The sequence below is a fragment of the Pelophylax lessonae genome, assembly GCF_965119305.1.
Source record: "Pelophylax lessonae genome assembly, chromosome: 2".
Taxonomy (NCBI): domain Eukaryota; kingdom Metazoa; phylum Chordata; class Amphibia; order Anura; family Ranidae; genus Pelophylax; species Pelophylax lessonae.
This window is the reverse complement of record NC_138769.1, coordinates 731609594-731628346: the sequence shown is the minus strand read 5'-3', so window position 1 is coordinate 731628346 and position 18753 is coordinate 731609594. Positions and strand designations below refer to the sequence as shown.

Below are 18753 nucleotides of genomic sequence, written 5' to 3'. Positions count from 1 at the left end.
AGGTCATTTCCTGTCTCTGGAAGATCTCAGTGCTCTGCTCCGACCCTCCCTGGACACCCTTCGGACAGTCCGCACCTGGCTGGGGAAACATGGAGTCCAGCAGTGTGACAGCGTGCAGACCGGAGACTTCCTGCAGTGTGAGATGCCAGTCAGGTGAGCTCTGATGAGGTTTCTCACCAACAATTCCTCTCCAGCCTAATGCACCACAGGATGTCCTGGTGAGATATGTGTTTCCTCTATACGCTGGGCAGTTTCCCTCCAACTTTTTACAACACAAGATGTCCTAGTTTGGTATGTCACTCTCTACAGGCCAGGCAGTTCCCCTCCACCTTCGTACAACGCAAGATGTCCTAGTTTGGGATGTCACTCTCTACAGGCCAGGCAGTTCCCCTCCACCTTCGTACAACGCAAGATGTCCTAGTTTGGTATGTCACTCTCTACAGGCCAGGCAGTTCCCCTCCACCTTCGTACAACGCAAGATGTCCTAGTTTGGGATGTCACTCTCTACAGGCCAGGCAGTTCCCCTCCATCTTCGTACAATCCAAGGTGTCCTAGTTTGGTATGTCACTCTCTACAGGCCAGGCAGTTCCCCTCCACCTTCGTACAACGCAAGATGTCCTAGTTTGGGATGTCACTCTCTACAGGCCAAGCAGTTCCCCTCCATCTTCGTACAATCCAAGGTGTCCTAGTTTGGTATGTCACTCTCTACAGGCCAGGCACTTCCCCTTACTTTCATAAATGCAGTGTGTCCTTGTGAGGGCTTTCTCCTTCTACCAGTGGTGGCCTGTGCATAGGGGGCGCCAGGGCGCCGCCCCCCCTAAAAAAAAGGAAAGAAAAAAAAAGATTACAAAAAGAAAAATATAGTTACAAAAAAAAAAAATCCGGTCTATGTGGTGGCTATGGGGGGGGGGAGGGGTTTACGACCCAGCAGAGGCGCCAATTGGCTGCCTTCTGGGGCGTAACCTGGGCGCGCAGGTCATAGCGCTAGGACACCCCCACTTTCGTGATATCCTGGCTGTGATTGGTCCAGTCTCCAGCCTGGACCAATCATCATCCAGGACATCCGATTGCTGACCCCGCTGACGTCGCAATGGGGGCGATGCCAGTGCGTGCATCAGTCACGCACCGTCACCGCCCGATCTCCTTCCCGCCGGACGGATCTGAAGAGCCAGAAGAGGAAGACAGAAGAGGAGCAGCGCCGTGGACGGTTCCCGGAATCCTGCCGCCTTCAGAAGAAGAGAACTCGAGGAGAGGAGCAGCGCCGTGGACGTCTCGCAGGCAGCCCAGGAGGAGAGCAGGTAAGTGATTGAAGCCGACCTGTGATCTCACCTGTGCCATGCCTATACCATCACCTGTGCCATGCCTATACCATCACCTGTGCCATGCCTGTACCATCACCTGTGCCATGCCTGTACCATCACCTGTGCCATGCCTATACCATCACCTGTGTCATGCCTATACCATCACCTGTGCCATGCCTGTACCATGCCTATACCATCACCTGTGCCATGCCTGTACCATCACCTGTGCCATGCCTGTACCATCACCTGTGCCATGCCTGTACCATCACCTGTGCCATGCCTGTACCATCACCTGTGCCATGCCTATACCATCACCTGTGCCATGCCTGTACCATGCCTATACCATCACCTGTGGCATGCCTATACCATCACCTGTGCCATGCCTATACCATCACCTGTGCCATGCCTATACCATCACCTGTGCCATGCCTATACCATCACCTGTGCCATGCCTGTACCATCACCCGTGCCATGCCTGTACCATCACCTGTGCCATGCCTATACCATCACCTGTGCCATGCCTGTACCATCACCTGTGCCATGCCTATACCATCACCTGTGCCATGCCTGTACCATGACCTCAAAGTCATGCAATTTTTTTACCGCGTTTTTTGCCGCAAAGCAATACCTATTACATTTTTCTTTTTGCGCCCCCCCCCCCCCCCCCCCAAAAAAAAATTTTTGAGCACCAGCCGCCACTGCCTTCTACCGGCAGTTTCCTTCCACTTCAAAAAAATTACACAGTGTACTGGTGAGGTGTCTCCTCCTACAGGTCAGGCAGTTCCCCTCTACCCTAATAACACGCAAGGTGTCCTAGTGAGATGTCTCCCCCCTACAGGCCAGGCAGTTCCCCTCCACCCTAATACAACACAAGGTATCTTAGTGAGGTGTGTCTTCCCCCACAGGTTGGGCAATTCCTCTTCTCCCTAAAAAAACACAACGGGGAAGATATACTAAAACTGTTGCACACAGAATCTAGTGCAGCTGTGCATAGAAACCAATCAGCTTCCAGGTTTTATTGTCAAATTTGAATTGACCAAACTGACGTTAAAAGCTAATTGATTTCTATACACAGCTGCACCAGATTCTGTGTGTACCAGTTTTAGTAAATCTCCCCTAAAGTGTCCCAGTGAGATGAGTCTTCCTCAATAGGCTGGGCAGCCCCCCCACCACCCTAACACAATGTAGAGTGTCATAGTGAGGCGAGTCTCCCCTACACCTTATTTTTCCGTCTCCATTAACTTTGCTCTGCTGAGTTGGTTTTGCGACACTCACATGGAGTCTTCTAAAGTTCTCATTTTCACTTCCTGTGAGGTCAGCAGCTTTCTGAGATGTTACTCAATCCCTTGCTCGTGCCATGACCCGCCAATCACATCTGTGGTTTCAGGGTTTCTATTTCCCTGTCTGGTGCCGTCACTGGATTCCTGTGGGTGCTTGACATGTATGCGGTTCCTCATCTGCCTGTCTCCCCTGATGTCTCAGTGACCGCATGAGTAAAATGTATGAATTGTCCTTTTGTGTGGACATTTGTTGGACAGTGAAAGACCTTCTGCCAGTAATTGTATGCAGCGTTCCAGGACAGGAATGGCTCTATGTTCCTCAGGGCCCCAAAGTAATGTTTGGTGTCATGATCTTCGGCTTCTACGAGATTGAGAGTATTGGAAAACAGGGGCATCGGCTAATAATTGGAGGCAGGGGCGTAACTACAGGGGTTGCAATTGCAACCGGGCCCAATGCTCCAGGAGGCCTGGCATTGGATAGGAGGGGCGGCGGGGGCAGCATGTAAAGAAATCACTGTCCTCCTTTTTCCTCCTGTAGCAGCAAAAAGAAAATGGAGAAGATTTGTTCCTCTGTATGCTGCCCCCGCCACTCCTCCTATCCAGTTCACTTGTGTTCTGCTGTCTCTGGGCCCATGTGTGCTCCCCTGCCCCCCCCCCCCCCACTGTGATCCCTCCCCTCTCCTGCCGGCTGCTGCAGGGGGATGTGTCACAATAGAGAACCAGGAAGGGGGCGGTAAATATGTAATTTACCAGCTCCTTCATTTTCTGAATGGACAGAGTCATAGTCAGTGACATTGTAAAAAAATAAAATAAAATGATAAAAAATAATACAATTAAAATACCAAAAAAATAAAAACTACGACACCAGTGGGTGAACTTCTAGGATCGCAGAGGTCACACTTGCAACCGGGCCCTGGCATTCCACCTCAGTGGGGAGGCCCCAAGATTGCAGGAAGGGGGCCCACTGCAGAACTTGTGAAAGGGACCCGCTGTGGGACCGTAATAAAGGGCCCCGCAAGGGGAGTAAAGGGCCACAGGAACAGTGGGAAGAGCCCCGGGCTTGAAGTGAAGGACCCCGGCCAGGGGTCCGGGGGGGCCCTTCATGGTTTCTTGCACCGGGGCCCTGAAGGTTCTAGTTACGCCTCTGATTGGAGGGGTATTACTAAAAATACCCCATGCTCCGGCTTATTTCACAGTGAGGTGGACATTGAGCTTCAGTTTCCACCCATAGGATGGCACCCTTTGTGATCGCACAGATTGTAAATGGAACATTCCATGGTGAGATTCCGTAAAGCCTTTCCTTTTTCTCCCTATCAAACTTTAGTTGTTCTACATGCCGCTAGTTCAGTCTAAGTTTTTCCTCAGAGATTTTTTTTTTTAACTCAACAAATCTGCAACAGACGGCTACTCTGGAAGGACTAACAGAGTGTTGCTGTTAAGGCCTCAGCTGAGGGCTAATATGGCACCTCGCAGAGGTATGCTGGGTCCCTGTATCATAGAACAGCCATGTTAGTGACACATACTGTATAGGAGATCCTCTACAAAAGATGATGTTAGCAAATCTCACATGTACACTGGGGTGCTTTAGAAGACTTTGGGGTACTTCTGCTTGTAAAAATCTAATTTATCATAACTTTTTTAAAAGATTTTGCAGTTGATTCCCATCTAAGAAAAACAGACCAAAAGTGTGGCAAAAACGCACCCATGGTTGTCTTTTTTTTTTTTTTTTTTTATTTACATTACATGATTCCCCTCTAAGAAAACTTTATCAAAAACGCACCCATAGGTGTCCTTTTTTCAAAGGTACAAAACATTGCAAAAATGCATATGCATTCTTACCTTGTTTTTGCAATGGAGCAGTGTGAAAGTAGCCTAAGGAGTTATTAAATACACACTAACAGGTCAGGGGATCCATACAGTGGGCTATTTGAGATCAGGTAACCCATGCTAAGCTATAATTAAAATCAGGTGACCCACGCTAAGGGTTACTTGAGATCAAAACGGAACAGAGGTGAAGCTGTCAATCAACTGGAGGTCCCTCCACATCAAATTTTTTAGAGATTAGGTAACCCATGCTAAGGGATACTTGAGGTCAGATGACCCATGCTAAAAGGTTCTAGAAATCAGGTGACCCATGTTAAAGAGTACTAGAATGCCGGTGACTTATGCTAAAGAGTACTAGAAATCAGGTGACCCATGCTAAAGAGTACTAGAAATCAGGTGACCCATGCTAAAGAGTACTAGAAATCAGGTGACCCATGCTAAAGGGTTCTAGAAATCAGGTGACCCATGCTAAAGGGTTCTAGAAATCAGATGACCCATGCTAAAGAGTACTAGAAATCAGTTGACCTATGCTAAAGAGTACTAGAAATCAGGTGACCTATGCTAAAGAGTACTAGAAATCAGGTGACCCATGCTAAAGAGTACTAGAAATCAGGTGACCCATGTTAAAGAGTACTAGAAATCAGGTGACCCATGCTAAAGGGTTCTAGAAATCAGGTGACCCATGCTAAAGGGTTCTAGAAATCAGATGACCCATGCTAAAGAGTACTAGAAATCAGTTGACCTATGCTAAAGAGTACTAGAAATCAGGTGACCTATGCTAAAGAGTACTAGAAATCAGGTGACCCATGCTAAAGAGTACTAGAAATCAGGTGACCCATGTTAAAGAGTACTAGAAATCAGGTGACCCATGCTAAAGGGTTCTAGAAATCAGGTGACCCATGCTAAAGGGTTCTAGAAATCAGGTGACCCATGCTAAAGAGTACTAGAAATCAGGTGACCCATGCTAAAGGGTTCTAGAAATCAGATGACCCATGCTAAAGAGTACTAGAAATCAGTTGACCCATGCTAAAGAGTACTAGAAATAAGGTGACCCATGCTAAAGGGTTCTAGAAATCAGGTGACCCATGCTAAAGAGTACTAGAAATCAGTTGACCCATGCTAAAGAGTACTAGAAATAAGGTGACCTATGCTAAAGAGTACTAGAAATCAGGTGACCCATGCTAAAGAGTACTAGAAATCAGGTGACCCATGTTAAAGAGTACTAGAAATCAGGTGACCCATGCTAAAGGGTTTTAGAAATCAGGTGACCCATGCTAAAGAGTACTAGAAATCAGGTGACCCATGCTAAAGGGTTCTAGAAATCAGGTGACCCATGCTAAAGAGTACTAGAAATCAGTTGACCCATGCTAAAGAGTACTAGAAATAAGGTGACCCATGCTAAAGGGTTCTAGAAATCAGGTGACCCATGCTAAAGAGTACTAGAAATCAGTTGACCCATGCTAAAGAGTACTAGAAATAAGGTGACCTATGCTAAAGAGTACTAGAAATCAGGTGACCCATGCTAAAGAGTACTAGAAATCAGGTGACCCATGTTAAAGAGTACTAGAAATCAGGTGACCCATGCTAAAGGGTTTTAGAAATCAGATGACCCATGCTAAAGAGTACTAGAAATAAGGTGACCCATGCTAAAGGGTTCTAGAAATCAGGTGACCCATGCTAAAGAGTACTAGAAATCAGGTGACCCATGCTAAAGAGTACTAGAAATAAGGTGACCCATGCTAAAGAGTACTAGAAATCAGGTGACCTATGCTAAAGAGTACTAGAAATCAGGTGACCCATGCTAAAGAGTACTGGAAATCAGTTGACCCATGCTAAAGAGTACTAGAAATAAGGTGACCCATGCTAAAGGGTTCTAGAAATCAGATGACCCATGCTAAAGAGTACTAGAAATCAGGTGACCCATGCTAAAGAGTACTAGAAATCAGGTGACCCATGCTAAAGAGTACTAGAAATAAGGTGACCCATGCTAAAGAGTACTAGAAATAAGGTGACCTATGCTAAAGAGTACTAGAAATCAGGTGACCCATGCTAAAGAGTACTAGAAATCAGGTGACCCATGCTAAAGGGTTTTAGAAATCAGGTGACCCATGCTAAAGAGTACTAGAAATCAGGTGACCCATGCTAAAGGGTTCTAGAAATCAGATGACCCATGCTAAAGAGTACTAGAAATCAGTTGACCCATGCTAAAGAGTACTAGAAATAAGGTGACCCATGCTAAAGGGTTCTAGAAATCAGATGACCCATGCTAAAGAGTACTGGAAATCAGGTGACCCATGCTTGGCAAACAGTGTGGTACAGCCTTTACCAAAGCCAAGGAACACTGCTATACAGTTTCCTTCTTTCTCCATCTATACTCTCTCCTGTATCCTGTCCTACTACCCCTACCCCATTCCCCTTTCCCTTTCCATACACCATCACCCGATTTTCTTACCCTCTTCTTGTCTTTCTCGATCATACAGCACTGCAGAGGTTTTGCTTCCTGGCACAAAGTTCTACCGCTACGAGAATGGAGAGAGCAGCGTGGTCAGATCTGCATCCCATTACTCGCTCACCCCTGACCTGGCTAAACACATAGACTTTGGTGAGTTATGGATGGGCTTTCTGGTAGAAATGAACAAGTAGGTGGACAGGGTTATGCAGCAGAAACTACAAACATTACTGAATATTTGTTGAGGGCGGCCATCTTCAGTGAGGAGAGGGACTGGGATTAGACAGACAAAACTTTTCTACAGTTACCAGCTCTTCCTCACTTTCAGCATTGCTGCAGGAGAACACACAGGTAGAATGTATTTTATTTTTGGTTGGCCTTGTACCACATAACTGCATACCTCACTGTCGCTCTTGGTGGATTCAGCAATGTCCACACCTTGCAGTGTGTGGACCCAGAGTCACTGTACAGGAAGAATTGACAAGTCAATCACTTTACAGAAAGAATGGACATTTCCATCACTCTACTGAGAGAATTTACACCCTTATCACTGTATAGAGAGGATAGACACCCCCAATCACTGTACAGAGAGGATAGACACCCCCAATCACTGTACAGAGGGAATGGACACCCCCAATCACTGTATAGAGAGGATAGACACCCCCAATCACTGTACAGAGGGGATGGACACCCCCATCACTGTACAGAGAGGATGGACACCCCCATCACTGTACAGAGAGGATGGACACCCCCCATCACTGTACAGAGAGGATATACACCCCCAATCACTGTACAGAGAGGATGGACACCCCCATCACTGTACAGAGGGGATGGACACCCCAATCACTGTACAGAGAGGATGGACACCCCAATCACTGTACAGAGGGGATGGACACCCCCATCACTGTACAGAGGGGATGGACACCCCCATCACTGTACAGAGAGGATAGACACCCCCAATCACTGCACAGAGTGGATAGACACCCCAATCACTGTACAGAGAGGATGGACACCCCCAATCACTGTACAGAGAGGATGGACACCCCCAATCACTGTACAGAGAGGATGGACACCCCAATCACTGTACAGAGAGGATGGACACCCCAATCACTGTACAGAGGGGATGGACACCCCCATCACTGTACAGAGGGGATGGACACCCCCATCACTGTACAGAGAGGATAGACACCCCCAATCACTGCACAGAGTGGATAGACACACCCAATCACTGTAAAGAAAGGATAGACACCCCCATCACTGTACAGAGAGGATAGACACCCCCAATCACTGTACAGAGAGGATAGAGATCCCCCATCACTGTACAGAGAGGATAGACATCCCCAACCACTGTACAGAGAGAATAGACTCCTAGTTACTGTACAGAGAGAGGGAAGGAGGAGGTAGAGCGCTTGCTGCTGGGACGTCATGGCCTGTCCCTTCTCCTTCATGATTTTGCCTACAATCAGGAAGGATCCCAGTGATAATTCTTACTTTTATGGCTAGATGATTGAAATCATATGCCACCTATACCTCCGAGCCTTCTCACCAGATAGAGGATCAAAGTTCATAACATTTCTTTCTTTTTTTTTTTTTTTTTTCTTCTAACAAGATCCAGTGAACAGTCTGTGAGACATTAGCTAGTAATGTTACATATAATACATAAATACAAAAAAAGGGAGAGACAGAGGTGTTTCTGCACTCCTAGGTGAGAAGACTGAACGGTGGAGGTTTGCTGTGAGTTGAGTGCGGTGAGCCCATGATAAATGGGAAATAAATGAGTGGGATCTGCGAATGATGCCCAGCCCCCCAGGTCAATACATGGGAATAAACACATAATACTTTCTTTAATATAACGTTCGCCTTGTAAAGGTGGACACATAGAGATGTGTCTGTATATAGCATAGCCAGCAGTGTATATATGTTTATATGTCACTCTCTTCTCAGTGGGGGGGCTACACCGGTTTCCACCCGTACAGAAAGCCCTGAGAAGACCTGAGAATAAAGTGGTTGGAATAAAGGAAGGTTTTCACCTGGGAGTCACCCCATCTGTCCTGCGACAGAGATATAATCTGACATCCAGCGACACTGGAAGCCACCCGAACAACAGCCAGGCTTGTGCTCAGGTACCCAGAGCGGCATGTACTCCATGTGTTTCAACAAAATGCCATATCTCTTTCCCCCAATCCATGTGCAATATACCATCTTCCCAACCTGAACTGTGATAAACCGTATCTCCCTTCCCCATGTATGCTATATGTACTGTATACCACTATGTATATTATATGAACTGTATACAGAATGTACTGTATACCTTAATGAATCTCTCATGCAATGTGAATGCGACAACAGTGCAAATTAACTTGTTGTGCATATTTAGGCTGGAATAGACTAATATCTATTAAGTCAACCAAAAGACAAAATAAGTAAATAATCTAACAACACCCTGCATCCTCAGAGCCCTACACCCATAACTGATCTGTAAATTAGCCTTTACATATGTAGAGGTTAAACTTCTTCAATGCACAGAGTACCCAACTTTCTGCAAATATTCTTCTCTGGAGATCACCAGGGATGTCATTGTAACTGGAAGCTCTTCTTGGACCTCCCGTCACCCCCTCTTCTCCATTCTTCATTTCTCCATCCACATCCCACCCAGTCTATGGATCATTTAATCGCTATACCTCTATAGCATGGGTGTGCAAACTTTTGGCTTCTCTGGGCCACATTGAGTGTAGAGAAATTTTCTCTGGCCGCCTATAAAATATATACTATAGTTAAGGTATATAAGTAATAAAATGCCGCCGCGCCCTTCCCGCACTGCTGCGCCCCCCCATAGCACTAATTTAATACAACTAGAGGATGATCCCTTCCGAGGCAGCCTCTGCCTACAGTTAGTTGGAAGCCACTGTGGCTGTGCCCCCGACCCGCCTACCTTCCTCCCCAGCAAAAAAAAAAAAAAAGTCAGGGTGCAGTGGGCCACATTGCCTGCGGTTCTGGGCTACATGCGGCCCCCGGGCCGCAGGTTGGACATGCCTGCTCTATAGGTATCCCTAATACCATCCCCCTATCCTTTCAGTCACATTCCTCTCCTTGTATCACCATTCTTCCAGCCCCTATTCCTCCATGTGCATCCCTTTAGCCCATTTATCACCCCCTTCCCTATACCACTCCATCACTACCTGTACAGCCATACCTCTTCCCTACAGTTCCTTCACCCACATTTCCTTACCTTCATGTCTATATTGCCTTTCTTCCACCCCCTTCCTTCAATGCATCCCATGACCCCCTATCCTTCCATCTACACTCCCATCCGTACACACACTTTCATCTTTATTCTTCCAGTCACATTCCTCCCCCTCAATTACCATTCTATAATTCTATTCCTTCACATGGTTCCCTTTTTACTCCTATAAACTCCTTCACTCCCTTTCATACACCACCACTACTCCACAGCTTGTACACCAGCACCCCTTCCCTATAGTTTCTCCATCCACCACTCTATACCACCATCCATAAACCACCACATGCATCCCGTCACCCCCCCCATCCCCCCATCCTTTCACCAACCACCTCCACTCCCAATGCCATGCATACCCTTTCACCCATGTCCTCCTAGTCACATTCATCTCCCTGGATCAGTATAGCACCATTCTTTTCGACCCTCTATTCCTCCAAGAGCATCCCTTCACCCCCCACTCCTTCTACCCCACCCTACAGCACCACTCCACTACTATTTGTACATGTACAAAGTACATAAAGGTAGGCACTAGCCTTACAAACATACCAGTGCTTTAAAATTACAAATTAAATGAATGCATCACATCCAGAAATTATACGTCACATGTGCATATGATCATAATGTCAATAAAGTCCAAAATATATGTTTCCAAAAAATATATACACATATACAGTGCCTTGTGAAAGTATTCGGCCCATTTGAACTTTGCAACCTTTTGCCACATTTCAGGCTTCAAACATAAAGATATAAGATCGTTTAGAAAGGACGTTCAGTGCTTTGGTGAGAGGGGTCGTTAACGTAGAGTCAAAGGTTTTATAGTACTGGGAAGTCAAGCCATCCGGTCCTGGGCTCTTGCCATTTTTCAGATCTTTTATAGCCAATTGGACTTCTTCTGTGGTAATGTCTTTCTCTAGCTCTAGAATGTCTGAATGTTCGAGGATAGGTAAGCCGCTATCTCTGATGTATTGGTGGATAAGCAGGTCCCTAGTTCCCGTCAAGTTAGGGGGGCGAGATTGAGGAGGGAGGTTGTACAGTTTTTCGTAGAACATGCGAAATGCCTCTGCAATGTTCTTAGAGTCATGGTACTTTTTATTGTTCTTGTCTCTGATACATGGCATATGTGACGCAGTCTGTAGGTCTTTAAGTGCTCTCGCTAAGTATTTGCTACTCTTATCCCCATGTTCATAATAGATCGCCTTACTTAGATATAAGGATCTTTTGGTTTTCTTAGTCAAAATGTCAGCTAATTCTTTTCTACGCTCGAGCAGGTCTTTGTGTAAGGTCTTAGCTAGTGAAAGTTTGTGCTGGGTTTCTAGGAGGGCAATATTAGTCACTAGTTCAGATATGCGTTTATTGTTTTCTTTCTTTTTCCTAGCCCCATACTTGATAAATTCCCCCCTAATCACACTCTTGTGAGCCTCCCAGATTGTGATCGGGGAGGTCTCAGGAGAGATATTTTCGCGAAAATAATTCGTTAGGGTAGCTGTCTTCTTTAAAAAGCTCACTTACACTCAGAGACAATTCATTTGGGCTCATAAAAGACCCAGAATCAACATCCTCAGATTACATTCACCTAAACCAAGAGGCGGCATAGGGTTGCCGAACTTCCTCAAATATTACCACGCCACTCATATTACCAGAGTAGTCGATTGGCACTGCCATGCCCAGCAAAAAGATTGGGTGGAGTTGGAAAGATGCTGCTCAAAGTTCCCAACCCAAAACTTAATCTGGTCAGATCCTACCAATTATCCTGTCGAAGTCAGACTTCACCCATTAATATCTACCACACTCTCCATTTTTAATAGACTTGCCTCTGAATATCAACTGGTCTCCAACCCAGGTCCTATGACACCAATCTCTGACAACCCAGACTTTCTACCTGGCATTGCCATGGATTGTAGGGATTCAAACACTCCCTCATCAGATCGCACCCTGCGGATAAAAGATTGTTTCCGAGGAAACAACCTAATGTCCCTTAACGAATTCAATGAGACCAAACCAAAAAATTATACACTCTCCTTTTGGAAGCACCTTCAAGTCCACGACTTTGTCCGGAATCACAAAAACAGATCAGCTCTGACTAAACCTTTAACGGCCTTCGAAAGGCTTTGCGGAGACCAATCACCATGCTACAAAACCACCTCACAAGCATACCAGTGGATCCTGTGTACCCCAACACGGACACCAGACAAATATAAGAAACTATGGGAGAAAGACTTGGACTGCTCAATATCAGAGAAGAATTGGGAAAAAGCTTGCATATTTACGCACAAATGCTCACTGAGCACGAGAATCCAAGAAACGGCCTTCAAAATTTTAGTTCAATGGTACATTACTCCGGTGAAGCTACATGCTTGGTCTCCGCAACGCTCAGATCGCTGTTGGAGGTGTCTGACACAGAGGGGCACTTTCGCGCATTTATGGTGGTCTTGCGACTTAATAAGGACATACTGGTCCAAGATTATTAATCTTATCAAACACATCACAGGCACCTCTATGGTCCTTGATGCTGCTTGCTGTTTACTTCATGTAAATAATCTCTCGTATAAAAGCTATAAGCACTCCTTAGTCAGACACCTACTGAATGCGGCCAAAGCGGTCATACCCCTCCAATGGAATACGCAAAACACTCCCACTACCAAAGACTGGGCGGACAAGGTGAAACTTATATATGACATGGAAGAGACCATCGCTATTAAGAAGGAATCGGATGTTGACTTCCATGAAACTTGGAGACCCTGGGTACTCTTCACATTGTCTGATGATTTTCCCAAATTGATTACATATTAAATAGTGTTAAGATGAGGCTACACAGCCTTCTGAGTTATTGACCTTTGTTTACCGAATATTATATCTGGTACATGACACCCAACCTGACTGCTTAGGAATGCCCGTTTCAGAACTCCCTACCTCACCCCTTCTATCAATTTCTCTTTTCTCTTTCTTTATCCCTTTCCACTCTATCTTCCTTCCTCTTGGCCTCTATGGCCATCTGGTGTAGTGGTTCTTTCCCTGGCTACACCAGTACCGGTTGATTTGTTGACTGTACGAGACTTTCAGGACATAATTCTTGTCAAATATGTCATTCAACTTTTATACTGAAACGTCTGTCTGTATTCTTTCATGATGTTTTACCAAAATGCTTACATTACTATTTGTCATTGTTACAATCTTATTCCTAAATAAAGCCTTTATTGAATTAAAAAAAAAAAAAAAGATATAAAACTGTAATTTTTTTGTGAAGAATCAACAAGTAGGACACAATTATGAAGTGGAACGAAATTTATTGAATATTTCAAATTTTTTTAACAAATAAAAAACTGAAAAATTGGGCATGCAAAATTATTCAGCCCACTTAAGTTAATACTTTGTAGTGCCACCTTTTGCTGCGATTACAGCTGTAAGTCGCTTGGGGTATGTCTCTATCAGTTTTGCACATCGAGAGACTGAAATTTTTGCCCATTCCTCCTTGCAAAACAGCTTGAGCTCAGTGAGGTTGGATGGAGAACTTTTGTGAACAGCAGTTTTCAGTTCTTTCCACAGATTCTCGATTGGATTCAGGTCTGGACTTTGACTTGGCCATTCTAACACCTGGATATGTTTATTTGTGAACCATTCCATTGTAGATTTTGCTTTATGTTTTGGATCATTGTCTTGTTGGAAGACAAATCTCCGTCCCAGTCTCCTGTCTTTTGCAGACTCCATCAGGTTTTCTTCCAGAATGGTCCTGTATTTGGCTCCATCCATCTTCTCATCAATTTTAACCATCTTCCCTGTCCCTGCTGAAGAAAAGCAGGCCCAAACCATGATGCTGCCACCACCATGTTTGACAGTGTGGATGGTGTGTTCAGGGTGATGAGCTGTGTTGCTTTTACGCCAAACATAACGTTTTGCATTGTTGCCAAAAGTTTGATTTTGGTTTCATCTGACCAGAGCACCTTCTTCCACATGTTTGGTGTCTCCCAGGTGGCTTGTGGCACTTTAAACAACACTTTTTATGGATATCTTTAAGAAATGGCTTTCTTCTTGCCACTCTTCCATAAAGGGCAGATTTGTGCAGTATACGACTGATTGTTGTCCTATGGACAGAGTCTCCCACCTCAGCTGTAGATCTCTGCAGTTCATCCAGAGTGATCATGGGCCTCTTGGCTGCATCTCTGATCAGTCTTCTCCTTGTATGAGCTGAAAGTTTAGAGGGACGGCCAGGTCTTCGTAGATTTGCAGTGGTCTGATACTCCTTCCATTTCAATATTATCGCTTGCACAGTGCTCCTTGGGATGTTTAAAGCTTGGCAAATCTTTTTGTATCCAAATCCGGCTTTAAACTTCTCCACAACAGTATCTCGGACCTGCCTGGTGTGTTCCTTGTTCTTCATGATGCTCTCTGCGCTTTAAACGGACCTCTGAGACTATCACAGTGCAGGTGCATTTATACGGAGACTTGATTACACACAGGTGGATTCTATTTATCATCCTTAGTCATTTAGGTCAACATTGGATCATTCAGAGATCCTCACTGAACTTCTGGAGAGAGTTTGCTGCACTGAAAGTAAAGGGGCTGAATAATTTTGCACGCCCAATTTTTCAGTTTTTCATTTGTTAACAAAGCTTGAAATATCCAATAAATTTCATTCCACTTCATGATTATGTCCCACTTGTTGTTGATTCTTCACAAAAAAATTACAGTTTTATATCTTTATGTTTGAAGCCTGAAATGTGGCAAAAGGTCGCAAAGTTCAAGGGGGCCGAATACTTTCGCAAGGCACTGTATATAATATGTATATATGTATGTATGTGTGTGTTTCCAATCACTGAGTCCGTGAAACATATAACTGGGTGACAGGGTCTTCTGTCTTCAATGTGCTCCACCACGTGCAGATACATTCCACACTCACCAGACATATGCAACCAACAAAACAGCCTGCAAGTGCGAGGAATTACAGTGCCTGTATTTATACAGTTCCACATTTTGTCATGTTACTACCAAATAGTAAATGTATATAATTTTCCTCCCGCTTCACAATTATGTGCCACTTTCTGTTGGTCTATCACATAAAATCCCAATAAAATAGATTTACGTTTTTAGGTTGTAACATGACAAAATGTGGAAGATTTCATGGGGTATGAATACTTTTTCAAGGCACTGTACATCCAGGATGAGGAGGAACTGAAACCAATCTGCTCATGAAGTCCACTGTTAAAGTGTAACTAAAGGCAAAACGTTTAATTTAGATTTGGATAGAGTGGAGAGGGATTAGAACACTTTTCAGTTATTATTGCTGTCTGCGCCCCCGTTTAGGAGATTCATCCTCTCTATTTGTTCTGTTTACCATTATCATTGATAGTGAAAGTAAAAAAAAAAAAACCCAAATTTTGGGTTGTCCCCAGAAAAGTGATAGAGGGGAAATCTTCCAATGGGGAGACTAGTTCTGGTGACCTGGGGGGTCCCCAAGTGATTCTCTAATTTGCAGGGATTTCCTCTCACTTCCTGTTTGGCTATGGGACAGGAAGTGAAGGAACCTTTCCATAATGGGACACAGTTGGAGAAAAAAAATCTGACAGCAGTTATAACCCTCCCTTATTCTATCCAAAATGGAGAAAAAAAGAAAAAGTTTTGCATATAGTTTTACTTCAATTCTCATTCACCAAAGACAAGCAATCAAAAAGCCCAGAGAAAGTGTGTATATATATATATATATATATATATATATATATATATATATATATATACAGTAGTGTAGTAGGTTTTCATTAAACAGAAGTTATGTACACTCACATAAAACTGTGGCAAGAAACACAGAACACAGACAGATCACTTGCCAAGGGACTTAGCACCGCCGCTCGTAGCCACCGAGCCGACGTGCGTAACATCGCAGAAGAATCCACTATTTGTACGCTTACAGCAGTTCCTCTACCCCCATTTCTTTACTCCTCTATATATCACCATTTGTCCTTTTTACCTCTATGTCCACCCCCTCAATGCATTCCATCACCCCCTTGTAGGAAAAGAAATAGCCGCACATCCAGGGATTCCAATAGGTTTCAAATACCTTTATTTCCAAAAAGTTGCAAGTGACGACACCAAAGACACCAGCAGGAAGTCTCGTAGACGCGTTTCACACATACATCTTGTGCTTAATCATTACAATGACTGTAGCTGACTATAGATCTTAAATAGACCGCCCCAATGAAAACAGGTGTACCGGGGGCGGTAACAATCAGCAGTTGTGCACAACTCAATTAATCACCTAGCCTCAGCCCCAAAGGGCATCTCAGTGGTGATTTAAATATAAAAATCAAGCTGAAGGTCCAGCCCATCGTGTATACCGTGAACTCACCCATACACACAAAGACCTGGACCAACAATCACATAGAAAAACGTTCAAAAAAACGTGTAAAAAATACCAATGAAAATCATTGGAAAAAATGTGAATACATACAACGTAACAAACAGAGAAGAAAAATGACTATAACAAATGTAAGAACCTTTGTATAGTATGTGTATGTACCTGTATGTCGGTATACACCCACACATACCTGAATACACTTCCTACATGAATATACAAAAATAGGCACATAAAATCATTGTGTCTTCCATATGGTGTACTATCACCACAGAAGGATGCATGAACTCGTGCATCCATGTATACATTACAAGGAAACTATCCCCAACACATTAACCATGCGGACACATGTAATCCACCTAAAAGGAGAATAAAACCATAATGTAAAATATACCCAAAAAAGTTGTTTGTGGAAATGTGCCCATACAGAAATGTATGTGGATAACACTAGCATGATCATAAATATGGATCTTGTAAAAATACTGTAAAAATTCCATCACCCCCCATTCTTTTACCCAGCTCCTCAACTTCCATCCTTACACTCATCATTTTACTCCAGTCCTTCTAGTCACATTCTTCTCCCTTGGTTAAAGCGGAATTCCGGGCACGAAAACATTTTTTCAATGAACATATCCCCGGGACAGTCAGGGCTAGTACATTCCACAATGGCTAGCCTCTGATCTGTCCCGGTTCGCACTTACCTGCAAGAAGAAATACTCACTTATAAAATTTCTTCTCCAGCGTTGCCATCTCTGTTGTGGGCAGCTGAAGCCAGCGCGATCCTCTTCTATGTCCTCTTCCGTGTCCTCTTCTCCCAGAATGCGCCTTCACCGGCCCCTCTCGTCACTTCCGGTGCAGCGGGGAATGCGGCGTCGCACCGGAAGTGACGAGCGGGGCCGGTGCCGTTGCATTGATTCCTGGGAGCGATGACGTTCAGCTCCCAGGAATCATTGCAAACCGGAACTGACGTCGGGGCCGGTGCCGTCGCATTGATTCCTGGGAGCGATGACGTTCAGCTCCCAGGAATCATTGCAAACCGGAACTGACGTCGGGGCCGGTGCCGTCGCATTGATTCCTGGGAGCGATGACGTTCAGCTCCCAGGAATCATTGCAAACCGGAACTGACGTCGGGGCCGGTGCCGTCGCATTGATTCCTGGGAGCGATGACGTTCAGCTCCCAGGAATCATTGCAAACCGGAAGTGACGGCGCAGGCCGCGGCCACAGAGGGAGGAAGTGGAGAATAGGTGAGTATTTCTTTCTACAATTACAAGGTAAGTAAAAAAAAAAAAATAATAATCCTAACTATCCAATTCCTTTTCAGGTGAAGAAGAGCAAGCGGATGGCCACAAAATCGATTAGGTCGATTTTGTGCCCGGAACTCCGCTTTAATTTATCACCATTCTTCTACCCATCTATGGGAATCCCTTTATCCCTGTTATCCCCCTGTCCTTCACTACCATGCCTATGCCACCACTGTTTGTACACCCACACCCCTTCTGTACAATTCCTCCACCTATATTTCTTTTTCCCCATCTCTCACCATTCATCCACCTGTATCCATTAACCTCTATCTCTACACCACCTCTGCCTACATCTCCTCCATTCCTCCACCTATCTCACTCCACCCATCTCACTCCACCTGTCCTTCACTCCCATGCCTATGCCACCACTGTTTGTACACCCACATCCCTTCTGTATAATTCCTCCACTTATATTTATTTTTTCCCAATCTCTCACCATTCATCCACCTGTATCCATTAACCTCTATCTCTACACCACCTCTGCCTTCATCTCCTCCATTTCTCCACCTATCTCACCCCACCCATCTCACTCCACCCGTATCTACGTAACGGCTAGGAAGATTCATCAAAATACCCAGAGAAAAACAGCTGGAAGCACACCGTAACACCCAATGCTTGTAAAACGTTATTGCAGGGCAAACTTTATAGAAGCCCTGCCTTGGACCTCCTCCTCTGTGTTTCACTCAACATAGGGCTTAATTGTAGAGATTGTAAAAAGAGTTCTTTATGATTAAGCTCAGTGTTGGGTTAGTCCCATCAGAATACATGGTTCCAGGCCGGCCTTCTTTGAAGTTTGTCTTGAATTAATAATGTGTTACAAGCATTGGGTGTTGGTGTGCTTCTGGCTGTCTGTTTATGGTTTAAGGTGAGGGCAAGCTTCTGTTTGACATTTGCACCTTGTTAATGGAAGTGCCACTATATAGGACTTAGAGTATTAAGAACCTCTTACTTGTAAGCTTTTTCAGAAGGTAAACTCAGCAACTGAAGCCTATGTATTACTCTAAGTCCAGTCATTT

The 18753-nt window shown here is 44.7% G+C and overlaps 1 protein-coding gene across 1 annotated transcript in view; it reads left to right on the top strand.

The window, feature by feature from the left end:
- TPP1 (tripeptidyl peptidase 1) overlaps positions 1–18753 on the top strand; it is a 55729-nt gene that overhangs the window by 19009 nt on the left and 17967 nt on the right. Inside the window, exons 4-6 of the mRNA XM_082247785.1 lie at positions 3–153; positions 6886–7007; positions 8799–8977. Coding sequence (XP_082103911.1) covers positions 3–153; positions 6886–7007; positions 8799–8977 — 452 coding nt within the window. The remainder of the gene's footprint in view (positions 1–2; positions 154–6885; positions 7008–8798; positions 8978–18753) is intronic.